This window comes from Malurus melanocephalus, unplaced genomic scaffold, assembly GCF_030028575.1.
Source record: "Malurus melanocephalus ecotype Western Australia unplaced genomic scaffold, MMel_1.1 scaffold_48, whole genome shotgun sequence".
NCBI lineage: Eukaryota > Metazoa > Chordata > Aves > Passeriformes > Maluridae > Malurus > Malurus melanocephalus.
This window is the reverse complement of record NW_026623280.1, coordinates 1569514-1585237: the sequence shown is the minus strand read 5'-3', so window position 1 is coordinate 1585237 and position 15724 is coordinate 1569514. Positions and strand designations below refer to the sequence as shown.

Sequence of the window (15724 nt, the reverse complement as noted above, 5' to 3'; positions counted from 1 at the left end):
TTATTTCACACTTAAGCCTACTTCCTCGTTTGTGTTTTGCAGGAATCCCTCGGAGCTCGCCCCAGGAATGGACAGCCCCCTCCGTTTCTGGAGGAGAGTAGTGCCAGCCCAAGAAGCCTTGGAGGCGAGTGGCCAGGGGTGCTGAGAGCTGTCGGAGGAGCCCGGCCGAGGGCCACCCTGCCGCCCTCCAGCCATGCCTTTCGGGCTGAAGCTGCGGCGGACCAGGCGCTACAATGTCCTGAGCAAGAACTGCTTCGTGACCAGGATCCGTCTGCTGGACAGCAACGTGATCGAGTGCACCCTGTCCGTGGAGAGCACGGGGCAGGAGTGCCTGGAAGCKGTCGCTCAGAGGCTGGAATTACGGGAGGTAAGGGCAGCCATCTGTCACCGGATAATTTGACACGTTTTTAGCTGCGTTTGAGCCGTGCTGGTCCCGGGGCTGGCCAGGTATGATCAGCAGCTGGAGCTCGGACAAATGCGCTGTGATTGCATGAAAACTGACCGCAGAGCGGCACTCGGGGCTCGGGGCTGTTGCTCTTCCATCATACCTTTGGGATCTCTTTGTAATAGGAAGTTTATTTTCTTAGAAARCCATGAGTGTTACTTTTTGAACTGGGATGCCAAAGGACAAGTTACGGTAACTTTTTTTCTGAATGTAACCCTGGTTTCACCAGCGCTGATGGCTGAGTTGTGCCAATGGGAAGGAGACCTCTGGCTTTTTAGCATCCAGCCTCATATATATACTCTTGCTGCTGTAAAACTGAAGTAGGCAGCAGTGGTGTTATTAGCATGAACAACGAACAGTTGTGTTTAACCAGGAACAGCTGGAGGATGGTGGCATTTTTCTTCCTTCTGTTTTGTTTAATATTTCACATCTGAAATCCTGAAAGGCTTCTTTTACATTCCCAATGCTTCTGGAAAGGTTGAAGAAACCAGTCTTCATTCAAGACTGAAATCCTTTACTTTCTACTTCTTGCCGTACAAAAAAAAAGCTGAATGCTTTTTAGAAGTCCCTCTCCAATGTGCAAGGCACAAAGGAACAGACTTTTTTTACCTTCTGTGGGCTCTTTACCTGCATCCTACATGCTTCTAGACTTTTACAAATCATAAGTAGAAAACCATTGCCTAGAACTTGCTGGGTTATCATCTGGCTGTCCTGCCTGTAAGCACAGCTGGGAAATTAAAAATCTTGCAGTGTCTTATGCAGTAGGCCCATGGCCTTGGTAGTGGGGGCAACTGGAAGGTAGCATWGAAGTAACGACAGTGGATGAAAACTAAACAAAACTTCTTTTTTTACCCATCCATAATGATAAAGAATGGGAGAAGAATCTCACTCTTTATATGTGTACAGAATAGGCTGGAGAATATGCAGGCAGGAACAGGGTAGAGAGAACATTGCATCATGATTTTTYGTACTTGGGTGGCTTTTTGTTTGTTTGGGTTTTATATATCATTTTTAGTAGAATCATCTCCACCCCCTCCTCCCCTTCTAGAGATGATGATTTATCAATAAATATTTTTTCCCTTCTTTTTTTCTTTCTGTTGATGATACATTAGGGAAGAACCTGACTTCTCTCTTCCCCTCTAACGCAGAGAGCAGKGAAAGGAATGAAGTGTTGCTCCTCATGTTCTTTCTGGGCTTATCTAGTTGATGCAGCAGAAGACTCCAGACTCTGATTCTCTCTGGAGGTCCACCTGCATTTGCAAAGAATAGCTCTGTCAACAGTTAGTGTTCTTTTCCACAAAGCATTTTGTGATTTCAGAACGTGTTTTGTTCCACTTTGGAACAAAGCCTGAAGTTTCAGAATTTTCCAGAGAAATGAAATTAGATGGTAGAGTAGCAAAGGAAGCTTTTTTGGTCAATGTTCAATTTCATAGGGGGTTTCTATTGCTTTGATTTTTTTTTTTCATTTTCAAAATTATTTCTGTCATGCAAAAAGAAATATGTCAGCACAAAAAGTTTGTGTTTCAAGATAAAAAAATATTTTAACAACATAGAAGAGAATGCTTTGATGTTGTTGGAACGCATTCCCCTTCTTTCATCATCCTCCCTGCTTTTTTTTCTAAACAAGGTTTTGGCAACGTTGGACTGGTTTTGTAAAGTTCAGATTTCAACAGTGCAGCATTTTTTGACACAAGTGGGTGTTTTGGTTTTTTTTTTTAGGAGAGAATTACCTACCTCTTTCAACTCTGAGAGGGTCTCCCTGTATCCTCTTCTGCTCCTTGGATGAGGAATACTTGGAGCTAGCAAGCTTGGAGGTGCTTGGTGCTGTTCTTTCTTTCAGACCCCAATTCATTTCTTCTTCTGCCTCTCTAGAGTTCCTGCCACAGTTTGTAAGGATGGTGAAGTAATTTGGTGATTGTCCCTTTTCCTCTTTAGGCTGACCATGGTTTTTGAACTTGCTGTCCAAACAAATATTACAGAAAGATAATATTTTCACAAAAAATATTTTCACAAAGCTCAAATTTCTACAAGATTGTTGCAACTGGGTAGCTGAGTAGAGAAGTCTGTTAAGTACACTGAGGCTAAAATCCTTGCAAGCATTCATATTGGAGAGAAACTTTTTAAATTCTCTGAATGCAGCAAAAACTTGAGCTGGAATATGCCCTTTCTTAGAAATCCTGATTTGCACACTGCGATGTACAAGCAAGGATAAGCCAACCTTAATTAAATCACATGCTAATGAGACAGCACTAAAATCATCCTCCGTGCAGTCTCAGGTAATGCTTCAGTTTGGTATTAGGTTTAAATAAATCCCAGGTGTACCACAGCTTTTACCTCTGAGTTAGGAATGCATCCATGTCTCATTCAATCCAATTTCTCAGAAATAAACATAGAACTGTCCAAACCCTTCCTGCTAAAAAGCAAAACTCTTTGAGATTATGCCTTCTTGCAAAGGACTGTCGATCATACCACACATGACTGAAAAACAGTATCTAATGGATTATGCATATTTCTATTTGATCTCTGGGGAATGCAACTCCCTGCCTGACTGAGTCAGGGTTCAGGAATAGGTCAGTAGAAAGTGGAGCCATGTAACTACTGTAAAATCTGGTTTTATCCTTTTCAGCAAAGCTCTTGACAAAGCATCAGGTCTTCTACTTGAACAGTTACTGGTTCCAATAAAATGAGTTCTTATGCCAGTGTTATGTGAAAGGTAAAGATGAGAAGAGGGGAGGAAGGGAGAGGACAGACAAGGTAAAAAATGTCATTTGATAATCTTGTATGTATGTGCACAGATTATAAAGAGGATTTTTTCCCCCAATATAATGGCATTTTTCCATTCCATTTCCAGACTAAGTGAACCTGCTTGAAATAGCAGAGTAATCTGTACAAATCTGTTGTGAGTCTCCATATTTCCTTCTCCTTTTTTTTCTTTTTATTTCAATTTCTAAGATGTTAAAATGTTTAAAGGTGATATGTTCTGATGTATTATAAGTGAGGGAGAGGGCAAGAAGGTTCTTTCCAACCAAAATTATTCTTGTAGCTAAATTTCACAATGGTCTGTCTATCGCTGTGATCCTATAAGCCCCAAACCAAAACAGGAGGATGGTGGGCTGAGCAGGACAGGCAGATGATGATATGAAAGGTGGTCTTTTACTGCCATACTGGCCTTTGTTTTGGTGCCCTAGAAGGTGCCCCTTTCTTTTAGGGTGCAGCTGAAACCTGGGGTTTTGTGGTTGCCTCAAAGTGTGGCTTGGTTTGGCTCATCTTGCCAGCAAAGCTGAAATGGGTTTTAGACAGTGCTTGGACAAAAACCTTCTGTGAATAATTGGCTGCTGTCAGTGTGCCCTGGGATAGCAGGGCTTAATTTTTTTAGCCTGGAGATGCTGGACCTCTGTCTTTTTCTCAAGGATAAATATTTAGTTGGCTGCTTAACCAGAGGCTTTAATAAGCAGTGAGCTGGGCTTGATGAATCTTTTAGAATGACATTTGCTGTGGCTTAGTGAATTTCTGTCATTTTTTKGGGTTGACAGTTCTACTCATTTGGCCCAGATTAAAAGTAGGGGTAGCTCTTGGGACTATAACTTGGGAGCATAACTAAGGCCAAGTCCAGAACAAATACACTGCTCCCTGAACTGGCAGTTGTAATGTCATCTGTCTCAAGACTTTCCAGTGCAGTTTTTGCATGTCCAGTGTTCTGACTGGATGTGTTTCATGGATCTCCTTCTCCTTGGGGCACCCAGGTGCTCTGGTTCTTGTTTGCTGCTTTAGCAGAGGACCACAGCTCCTGGAGGAGTGTAAACCAGTTTCCTTGTACCATGTATGAAATCCTGTSTGGTAGGTAAGACAAATTTTAAAACCATGAGGGGAATGTGTTATTTCTGAGCCTGGCAGCTGYAAGTGTAGATATTTATTCCATGGGGATTCCTGATGTTCCTAGCAGGGAGAGTCTCTTCAAGCATTCACAGTAGTGGCTACAGACATCTTTCTCTACTGTGGATTCTTAAAAAAAACACTGACATTTTCAGGAAGTAAAGCTGCTGGTGGCAGGGTGCTGATGGTCAGATAACTGTGTGGGTTGTCTCTCCAAAGCACATGAATTTGCGACACAAGTTCTGCTCCCCAATCAGTTCCTGTGCTCCATCTGCAATTGCTTGATCCTCTCCAGGCTGCTTTCCAGGAAAACAGTTGTCTTTTAGCTGTGCAAAATGTGTGCTGCTGTGTTTGCTCCACAGTAGCTGCTGTAGTCTAGAAGCTTCAACACTTCATTTCATTGGAATTGATTCTGGATTTGGATTTGGTRCTTGAAGAGCCTTTCCAGTGTAGCAAATCTAAACTTTTGCTGTCCCTCAGCTCTCACTCAAAGGGGAGGGACTGTGCTCATTCRAGCAGTTTAATTGCAATTAAACTCAACCTCAATTCCTTGAATAATTCCTTTAGACTTCACAGTCCAAATCTTCTTAGTTGTTAGATRTTTTACAAGTACTTCACAGTTTGAATTTGGGTTCTAGGGTTTGTGAATGTTTACATTTTCAAGTAATATGGCAGCTCTGTTTTTTCATTTCTGCACTGTTTCTTGCTGAGGATGAGTTATCCTGCAGTGCTCTTCAAGTGTGTTGAAGGGTTTCCCTGTGAGGTGGTAAAATCACTGGTTTTTTCTGCCTTGACATTATTTCATTTTCTCTGCTGCCTCCACTGTCCCTCCCACCTTCATTTTAATCTAATTACTACCATGGTGAGCTCATCAGAAAGAACTTTTATCCACTGATGACTACAAAGGGAGAGTAGACATATATCACTGAACATGTGTGAGGTTAGTTTTGTTTGAAGTTTATCCTGTGGGAGATGCTGACTTCTTGATTTATTTGTGCCCTAGATAAATCGATCAATTGATTGATTGATTGATTGATTGATTGAAGATACCTTTAATTTCTAGGAGGAAATACTACAAAAGAACAAGTTTGCTTCACTGCACCAAACTGAGCAGTGCTCATGCTTTTTGTCAGGCTTAATTGAGAAATCAAGTTGAATTAGTTATCACCTTAGTTAAATGCTAGTCTGGATGTTGTCCAAWGTTGAAAATATGTATGTAATGAGACCCTAAAGTAAGTACACCTGTGCTCCCATTCAGAGTTTTGCATGATTGTCTCTTGCATGCCCTCAGCTATGAAGTAGTTGGAGCAGTGTTTCCTTTGCTGCTTTGTTGCCATTTGTAAACATTTAGAATTTTTTGTATTGTGTTATTTTTCATTGTGTTATGTGCTTAGTCATGGTGTGTGCAATGGTTTTTATAGAAACGTCTTTAGYGGCATGAAGCAGGATGTCGATGGTGGATTTTGCGAAGTTCAACATCTGCAATTTGTCTGCCCCAACATTCTTCACTGCTTCTTCAGATATAYAGTCATAGTGCTTGATGTTTAAGTGCTTTTCAATAAAATCCTTCATGATGGATTGGCTTTTCCTTCAGCTGCTTKTTGCCAGTTTGTAGTATTTGAAGCTCTAGTTCTGAGCACTGTTGTGTGTTAATTCCTCTTCAGCAGAAGCAGTCCCTTGTGGCTCATGCAGTAGCTACTACAGCCCCTGAGATTTGCACTGGAGAGGAAGCAGCTGAGGCTYCCAACCTGGTGTTTCTGCAGAGCCTAGAGCAAACTACTCATGTGTGATACGCACATTCTAAGTGTATGCTTGTCCGCCATAAAACCTTGTGAGTGTGTTAAAAAGAAGAAGAGTAAACATRTTCTGTATTGGGTAAATGGTTCTGGTATTGGATATATTTTGACTCATGCTGTGGATTTGCATTCCTTTTTTTTTTTTTAGCTGGAAGAGTCCTTGTCCTTTGTGTGCAGCTGGCCTGATCCAAAGTCTCACGAACCCTTTGCACTTTAATTCAGACTTAGTGTTTGCTRTCTGTTCACAAAGCACAGGTGTCCCATAAGAAAACAAAGACTCAGACACTTTCTGTAAATCATTTATGTCACCTGTGCCACAATTGCAAGTAGAGCTCTTCAGTATGCATTTAGGAGAGATGGTGGGAGGCAGATAGTGCTCCATGAAGTATATTGCAACATAAATTTGTCACTGTCTTCAAAATTGTCTTACAAAAAAGGGCAATAAAAATGGAATTACTCTGCTTTTGCATATGGAAGAATCTACACAACGACCATCTGTTCTTACTTGCATTGATGACACTGTGTGTGTGATACAGCTGCAAAAGGTAAACTGACACTCACTTTTTCTTTACCTAGACTCACTACTTCGGCCTTTGGTTTCTCAGCAAGAACCAGCAAGACCGCTGGGTTGAACTGGAAAAGCCTCTGAAGAAGCAGCTGGACAAATTTGCCAATGAGCCTTTGCTTTTCTTTGGGGTCATGTTCTACGTGCCCAGCGTTTCCCGACTGCAGCAGGAGGTGACGAGGTACGTGGTTCCCTCTGTTCACAGCATGGTGACAGAGCTGGGAGAGAAWGGGACCGTGACAGAGCTGCTCTGTTTCTGGCATTCAGCGTTTGGCCAGGTATCCTCTGGTTATTTCCTTTCCTGATGATTGCCCAAATGGGAGAAAGTCACTGCTTGATGATATCTGCTTGGGGAAGAAGGAGAAGAAGAAGAAAAAAAAGCTTTCTTGCTGAATGATTGTGCATAGCCAACAAAATGCAGGGAAAAAATGGGAGTAATAATTACAKGTTTAAAAATCTGACATAAATTTTAAAAAGGACCATGGTGACCATGGGTTTTCTTCTATAACCTTATGAAAAAGGAGCCACAGGCAAAGGACCTCTATATAGAGTTTTAGTTTATATTTTTAAGCCTACATATGCTTAAAAGCACATGCACTTTCACATGGTGAATGTGAACTTTGGCTTTTTTTTTTTTTTTTTCAAGTTTTGCTCATCCCACCCCTGATTTTCCCCTTACACTTCACAAAAAGATTAAAATTTTTCAGAGGGCATTAGTCCTTTAATTGTAATTAGGGCGTACCTTTGCAAACAACTTGAGTGGGAATTACTCTTTTATTCAGAGGCCTGTGCTGCAGTTGTAACAATACAACTGTTTTGAGGGGCTATTTTTGTAAACCACATCACTGTGTGTTTTTTGCACATCTGTGCTATATTGAAATTTAATAATACAGAAAAGAGAGCGAGGAAAAACAAGCCCACCTCACCCAAAAAGGGGTGAGCTTGTTTTATCTAGGCTAGAGCAAAGTTGTATCCGCACAACTAAAGTTGAAGCCTGGAATAAGTGGGTGAAGGCTTCAGTGTGGCAGAAACCTTGACACTGAAAAAAACCAGTTGCTGAAAACCTGGAATTCACCCTATGGTCATGATAGCTAGAAAATGATACATAAATAGTAGAGAAAAAATGGCCTTAACTCTAGAAGGGGTGCATGATGTGAAGCATTTTTTATATTGCAGATTGTGTATTTTAAAGTATCTTTATCTGACATTGAACTGGAGAGTTGATGTTGGTAGGATGTGAAAAAGTTGTTTCTTGAAATGGCAGCTGTCAAACCATCCATTGGTTACTGTGTATGCTGAATTCTTGCCAAAGAGTGGGATAAAAGCATCATAAAACTTCAGTTTCTCAGAGAGCAGACCAAACATTGATGCTTGTCTGTATCTGTTGTTCCTGCTTTGCACACGCTGCGAGAAGGAAGCCTCGTACCTTTTTCTTCAGAATTATTTTAACKCGCAGACAGAATGTGTGTTGCCCAATTTGTCAGCCCAGTCCTGGCCTGGTTGTGTGCAAGGAAGCATTGTGGCTGCTTGGATGCCATTATCTGTTCAAGCTGCAGCCTGCAGTGCTGATTGCTCATTCACAGCTCACCTGCAGAGGTGTTTTTGCTCATTCTGCCCAGGTTGGTAATAGCAAAGCATTTCGGTGACAATTGAATTTCACAGCGCTCTCAATTGGAGTGGCTGCTGAATTGTTTTTCTTTCTGAAGTGATTGATAACATAAGCTGCAGAATCTTATAAGTGCCTTTTATGTTTCTTTAAAYGTCTGTAGCAAAGCCAGCAGTTTACTGGAGGATTTAATACAGAATAGCCTGTAGATTTGTTTGTTTTTGTGTGGTGTGGAATTGCTGCACTGTAGATGGTGTGATGGCAGCAAACCTTCAGTGGTGGGGACGTGGAGGATTCTTCTGAAATAAATGGCAGAGAAAGGCTTAGTTTAAAACCTGATTAGATGGGCAGATGGATGTGGGCTTGCAGGGTTTTTTTGGCTTTGTTTGTTCTTGGTAAACTGATTAAACATTTGTTTTTATTTTGATACTGGCTGTTTCTAGGATTAGACTTGATCATGATACTATTAAGTGTGATGTTGAAGTAGGCATGGACTCACCCACTCAGTGCCTATGTATTTGGCTTATATTTAGGTACAAATGACGAATCTGTCTGAAATGCAGAACTTGTGATGAGACATTTCATCCCCTTCAGGGAGGCTGCAGAGCCACCGCAAACAAACCCAACCCCAAAACACAGCCATCACTAAAGACCGAAGCTGCAGAGGTAGCGACAGTGTTGCCAGCAGTGAACCTGTCACCTTTGTAACCTTCCCTAAATGGAAACATCTCCAGCCCTGAGCTTGCCTGGCTGTGTTTGGAGCTGGAGGTGAAATCCATCTCTCAGCCCAAGCTTTTAGTTAATTGCAGACTCCAGGGTTTCCAGGRTTGATTAATATTCCTTAAAGATGATGAAGTCTTCTGAGAGTGCTTCAGCAAACACTGACATAATGCACAAGAATTCAAAAACTAGGGAGTTGGTTTCCTGAGCTGGTTTACTCTGCCTCTGATCTGTAGGATTATAGACTWGATAGCTGTTTTTGAGAAATTTCTCACCAAATTGAATATTCCTTTCTGTTTCCTGTACCTCACATACTGTCATCGCAAAAAGGGAAAATGATCCAAGTCTTTTAGGCTCTGTTGGTTGAGAGGAGCRTTACCTGGGGTGTTGGTCACTGACTCGTTAATAATTTTATTTGAAAGATACTCTGACTCTTCAAAACAGTATGTGAAGCATTTTGTGTTTGGCTGTTGTTCAATGGTTGGGACCAACAGGAAGAATCCTGATACCAGTAAGACAGTGTTTGTAAAATTATAACTCCCTTACATTTGATCATTACAGCTGGAAATAGAAAATGCTAATTATGCCCCCAGGCTCCTGAATTTTGACTGTCTGCAGGTGTTGGTAGTGGTCAGGAGCTCTTGGTGGTTTCTCTGGCAACCTCCTGCATTGCACAAGCTGAGAGTGGTGGCAGTAGGAAGGGTGAGTAATGCTGCTCCGAGWGTTCTGTCCCCCAGAGCTGGACAGACTCCATGGAAACCTGTCCACATGCAGCACTCTGGGAGAGGAGCGGCGTAGCGGTGTGGTGAGAAGGCAGTACTGTCCCTCCCAGGGTGTCACAGTGTGGGAGAGGCTGATGATTGACTCAAGAGAAATGCCAGCAGCAGCTGCAGAATGGTTGAGGTTGGGAGGATTCTCAGGAGATTGTCTGCTCAGAGCAAGGTCAGCTGGAGGAGATGGCTTTGGGACTATTTCCCATTGAGTATTGAATGTATTCATGCGGGAGAGACTCCACACCTACTCTGGGAAATCTGTCCTGGTGTTCAGTCACCCTTGCAGTAAAGAAGGGGGTTTATGTTTAAAAGRCATGCCTTGAATTTCAGTTTGTGCCCAAATGACCTCATGATTTCAGATTGTGGATGGTGCAGAGTGGGTGAATGGGTTGCCAGGGCTGGCCATGTAACTGGTTATGGGGGACCTGTGGAGCTGCAGGTACCTGTCCTATAAACACAAGTACTGYTGTGTCTTCATGTGGGACTCCTGCAGTTAATTTGTAAGAGGTGTTTCCGATAATATGACAGCCTGTGAAAAGAAAATGAAAAGACAACACTGTCAGAGCAGTTTATTTAGCACTTAAGCTCTTTGAAGCCAACCTCTGAGAACAACAAGAAAAGATGAGGCAAAGAGGATGCTGGGGACACATTGTTTCAGTAGGTCAGATCTCACTGTGGCCTGCAGTTATTTCCTTCTTTGCTACAAAACTGACACTTGCTTGAAGATGAAAATGCTAGTGGTGTGGGTTTTTTTTCTTTCTCATTGGACAAAGTTAATCACTGGGACAGTGCAAGAAGCACCAGCAGGACATCGTCAGTCTTGTTCAATTTGTGGTTTTGAGTGTAAATTCTGAGGCTTCTCGGCACTTTCCTGACGTGTGATGGATCTTCCCAAGGACATCCCAGGGAAACACACAGAAAGCAGACAGCAGTTGTATAGTACCTGCCCGTTCTTTCTGGTAGTGGCCGTGACATAAATATTATTACTCTGCCTTACTTTCAGCACGACAGCATCATATTCTTGGCCTTAAGCCTTCTCTTAGGAGAGCTATTTCCTACCCTCTAGATCTCTTATTTCCCTACTCTTTCTACTCTGTTTCTTTTCTGTTGAGTTGAGGTTCTCATCTGTATATATTCCCTTCTCTTAATTCTGTCTCTGCCAAGATCTCAGTGACTCCAGCATCTCCCTGGCTGCTGGTCATGACGTTCTAGTGCTGCCCAGTCCCACAGATGTTTTCTGTTTCCACAGACTAATTAAAGCCCCATGATAAATCCTTAAGGTGTCAGTAGGAGTTTTTACCACGTTAGTATTGCTACAAATGGAAAATTTCTAGAAGAATTTGTGATAAACAGAGTTAAATAACCAAAACAAACAAACAACAACAAAAAACCCCTCTTTGGACTCAATAGCAGTTACAGCAGTAGTAATTTGGGTGGGAGTGTGGGGATTGGCACATTAGCAAAAAGCATTTTTCATGGAAGGCTACGTAGACAACCTCTTTTTAGTCATCCAGCTGTTCTCAGTGAGCAGCCATCGCAGATGGAGATGCCACGCGTGCTTCTGGCATGTTTAAAGCACCTGGGATCTGCATACTGTCTGATATAAAGCAGTCTTTGTGATGCCCTGTAGAGTAGATATTTGCATAGATTAGACATATAAATCTGCCTTTTATTTKCTGCTAACTCCTCAGAGAGGAGGCATCCTTTCAAGCATTTATTTTTTTTWAAAAAGTCTTTGTACAGCATCTAAAGTAAACAAGCTTGCTTTCACTGTGCTCTTGTTCCAAAAACAGAGAACCCACWCACTCTTGCGGCTTTCTGAAAATGTGGGTGCGATGCTGCTTTCTGCCCARTTATCAGACAATCCAGGGCCCTTTTCTTTTCCACCCTTCCCACAGTTCTAAGGGAAAACTGAAGTCACATTTTGCCTCCCGCAGTACCTCTTTCTTAGTGCGTGGTACTGCTGTGCCTCCTGTGAAGGCATAAAGGTGTGCTTTAATCTGGTTTTCTTTTTTCATTCCTTGAAGAAGTTTCCAGTGTCTTACCAGGTGCTCTGTACTCAGTAAGGTCCAGTGGATTTTGTTCTGTTGCAGACTGGGACATAACCCTGGGAAGTAAGAGGAGTTCCTGGTGTGGGTATTGGTGCTCTGCAGGGTAGGTCTGGCAGGCACGACTCTATAGGAAGAGATGTGTTCTAGCATCTGCACTGTGCTGCATCAGCTTCTGCCCCCAGTTCAGCTGTCAGCTCTGCATTTCCCCAGAAGAACATGCTGCACAGCTTTCCTGTGARAGGAAACAGTGTTTGGAATGGGACGGCTGCACCTGTGAAGTGTGGGAATGAATGTGCTCACAGGTGGAAAATTAGAGCCTGTGGCTCCCAGGCTTCTTTTCTGGACAGTCTGTGGAAATTCAGCCTCAAACTTATTCTCTTTTAACTAAGTRAACATTTATTTTCTCTGATATTTTGCTGTCTTACCCTTTTCTTCACTGTTTCTTGTAGCTGGTTTTTTTGTCTTTTAAGGAATATTTCTTCTTCACAGTTCCCAGTCTTTCCCTTTCTTTATCTTTCTGCAAGTGTTAGGTAAAGACCTTTTAAGCAGAAATTCTTCTACAGCATAAAGAGGTACAGACTCCTAGGACTGTATGAATTTTTAAATTGTGTGAGGATAAAGTAGAGGGGAAAAAATAGTGTTAGAGTGCTTCWTACTTACAGGGAAAGATGTTTTCGCAAATCTGTTTTAACAAATGCTGGATTTTTTGCCTTCCCCTCAAAAAAATCCTTGTTAAACGTTTCACCTGCTTGAGCTTATCTTTGCTTTTAGTCTGCTGTACTTTCCTTTTTTTTCTTTAAATCTAAAGTTTCATATCCTCCTGTGCAACTAGCTTTTAATACAAGTCCAATCAGCTGCCAATTTCTACCACTCACTGCTGTCTTTTCTGCTAGTTACTGCTCCTTACACTGTKCTTTTAATTTCTGTCTTAAGGCTGGATATCATATATCCTCCTGTGCCAGCCTGGCTTTGTGGCGAGCTCAGTGAAGTGGAACCCTTTTGGCTGTAAGGGATGTAAAGATACATGAGGCTGCTTTGCTTTTCATGGTCAGTCACACCTGCAGCTTGTGGCTGCACGAGTGTCTGTGTGCACCTCTGAGCTCGTGGTGGTTGGTTTGGCTTCATTGTCCAAAATAAKTATTTTGAATATCACGCTGTGCTGGGAAAAATCACAGCAATTGTGCACAATGTGCACAATCAGATTTGTTCCAGACATTCTGTACCATGCTGGCCTGATGTGGGGACTGTGACCAGTTGTGTGGCTGTGCTTGTTGCTCCGCCACTGGTAGACCCATAGGATTCTTTTTTAGCACCAGTGGTTCTCCAAAATGTATTGACACTTCAAAACGTTTCTGTGAAAGTACAGAAAAATAGCATGAAGGATGGGAGGAGAAGAGGGATGTGTGGTATAGATGAGTGGATTGGTAAATGAGAGAGAACTGAGTGATACATGGGAAATGGGAAGGTGGAGTGTTCAAAACAAAAAAAAGTCCAGAGTTTGATCTCCTACACCTGGAGATTTAAGTCAGAATTTAACCTTTCCGTGGTACTGGTGTGTGGAAAAAAGTTTGGTTTTCAGGCAACAGAAGTCTCACTGCCTTGTCCGAATTTGTCTCTTCCCTAGAGCCTTTGTCGGTTTGTGTTTGCGGCACATTTTTTAGGAGAGATGCTGTCTTGGAGAGATGTTATCTGGAGGCAGGCTGTGTAGTTTCCAGRAAAGTGATTGCACTCGTTGCCTGCTTTTCTGGGAAGTGTTGTGGCTGTGGTGCTCGTGCTGCTCAGCTCTGCTCACCCCACACAGAAATGGCTCTGACACACAGCCCTCCCTCTTGGCACCAGAAACAGCTGTGTGGCTTGCCCAGCTGGAAAGATGATGCACCTAAGAAGCATGGAGAAGTGTTCTCTCCAACATAAATATGATATTAATGTCAGAAAAGTCCTGTGTTTTTAACTATTTCCAGTTTAGAAATTTGTTCAGTTCTCTTTGTTTCTTAAGTTGRGCMGGACCCTTGAGTAGCATAAGCCAGWGTAGCTTCTTCTACTGGAGTGTTTCCAACTTTACCATTATATACATATTTTATATATGCATATATCTCATCTGTCTATTTTATAGAGAGCTTTGGAACAATGGACTGTAACTTTGATTCACATGGATTAAAATAGTTGCTGCTGTACATGGAAGCTTTATCAAACGAACAGAAAAAGACAGGATGTTGTGTAAGAATGGCAGACCTTAGAAATGGAAGATAATTTAATCCCATGAATCCCATAGGCACTTTTGTTCCCAGCTAAATGATTTGGAGTGACAAATTACTGGATGAGTTCTTACACAGAATGGGGTTCAACAACTATGAAAGGGCRTGGGGTGCCCACTGACCCATATGTGGTGGTAGGATTTCTTCCCTGTTTAGACAGAGGAACTAACAGAGGGTATGAGCTGAGTATTGAAACACAGCAAAAAAAGASTTGGGACAAGGAGTAATGTGTCTTATTCATGAGATATCGTGGTGGGATCTCTCAGAGGAAGCAGCAGGACCTCCGGAGCTGAAATTGTATAAATTGACATGAGGCAAAAAAAATTTGTCTGGAACAGAATTAACTTGGTTTTAGATGGTGGTTGTCAGACTGCCAGGCCCCAGTCCTGTTCATGGTCCTCAAGCTGATCATCTTGTGACTGGAATTGTGCCCCATCTCCCAAAGCTGGGAGAAAGGCAAGCTCTGGGATTCATTGCTCAGTGGAGCCAGGGAGTCCCGAGTCCTCAGGGATCTCAGCTCTCTTCTGTTGGACCAGATTGTGGGTGGGTCTTGAAGTAACTTGGAAATGTTAGGCTTGTTTTTTTTTTTTTTTCCTTTTCTTGGGCTTATATAGTCCAGGCAAGGGAGCAGCTCAGGAACTGCATGCAAGCTGGATGCGTCCTAAGAGCCCTGGGTGGCCACCCAGGCTTAGACAGTCTGGGAGATTCGTCTTTTGGTGCTCCTTTGATGGTTTTATTGTTTTGTTTTAATTATTAGACTTTTTTTAATATTAGTGGCTACTGTAGCATAAAACACACACATTAGGCTTGTACCTGCCTTGTTGTAAACAAGCTGATACTTAATTAGCTTTCATGTTATATTTAGAGGACAGCAACAACAAATAATGTGCACTATTTGCCYGGGTCTTCTTGTGTTCATGTTATTGCAGCATAGGTGTTGTTTTGCTTTGCAGTAATATTCTCCAGTTGGTTCTTTTTGGATGTGTATTTTAGTGGATGTTTAAACTTTGACTTAAAAGTAAGAACTCCTTCAAGGCAGAACTAAGATTCAACATTAATTCCCTGTTTATAAAATATTTGCCGAGGAGGGCAAACCCTTCTCCCAGCTGACTTTCTTCAGTGAATGGRGAGCTTGTTCTCTGTGTGTTGGTTATTGAAATCTGAGCTCTTTGTGCCAGATATTTTAAGAARCTGTTGACGCTTAGATCTAATCTATTACATTATACTGTGCTTTTAGACCAGAAAGTGAATGTGTTTTCATGTGTGTGGTTGGGCAGTACATGTGTAGCAACTCTAAAAAATCATGTTGCATAACTATAAATACAGTGTAGGATACTTTCAGCCTGCATTCTTGCTTTACTGTGTTTTGAAGGCAGTGGCTGTGATGGTTGGAAATGTTGCAACAGGAATGTCTTGGCATTGGGCAGATTCACATTTATATCTGATCGTAAGGAAATAATACTAATTTTATGTACTGGGGCTTAGTCACGTGTTCTAACATATTGCTTTCCTGATGGGAGCTATTCCTATATTCAATTTTAGTAGAACAGGTACTTTTGGAGGAATCTAGCCATTTTTATTGGGCCCTTTTAAGCGGCAGCAGACATTCTGGGCTTCTGTTCTTCTCCTGTAGTCTTGAT

At 42.1% G+C, this 15724-nt stretch overlaps 1 protein-coding gene across 1 annotated transcript in view; it reads left to right on the top strand.

The window, feature by feature from the left end:
* The window catches only part of PTPN14 (protein tyrosine phosphatase non-receptor type 14), a 107826-nt gene that overhangs the window by 39481 nt on the left and 52621 nt on the right, over positions 1–15724 (top strand). The window contains exons 2-3 of the mRNA XM_057365130.1: positions 43–367; positions 6691–6860. Of these exons, the coding sequence (XP_057221113.1) occupies positions 194–367; positions 6691–6860 (344 nt within the window). The 5' untranslated portion in view covers positions 43–193. The remainder of the gene's footprint in view (positions 1–42; positions 368–6690; positions 6861–15724) is intronic.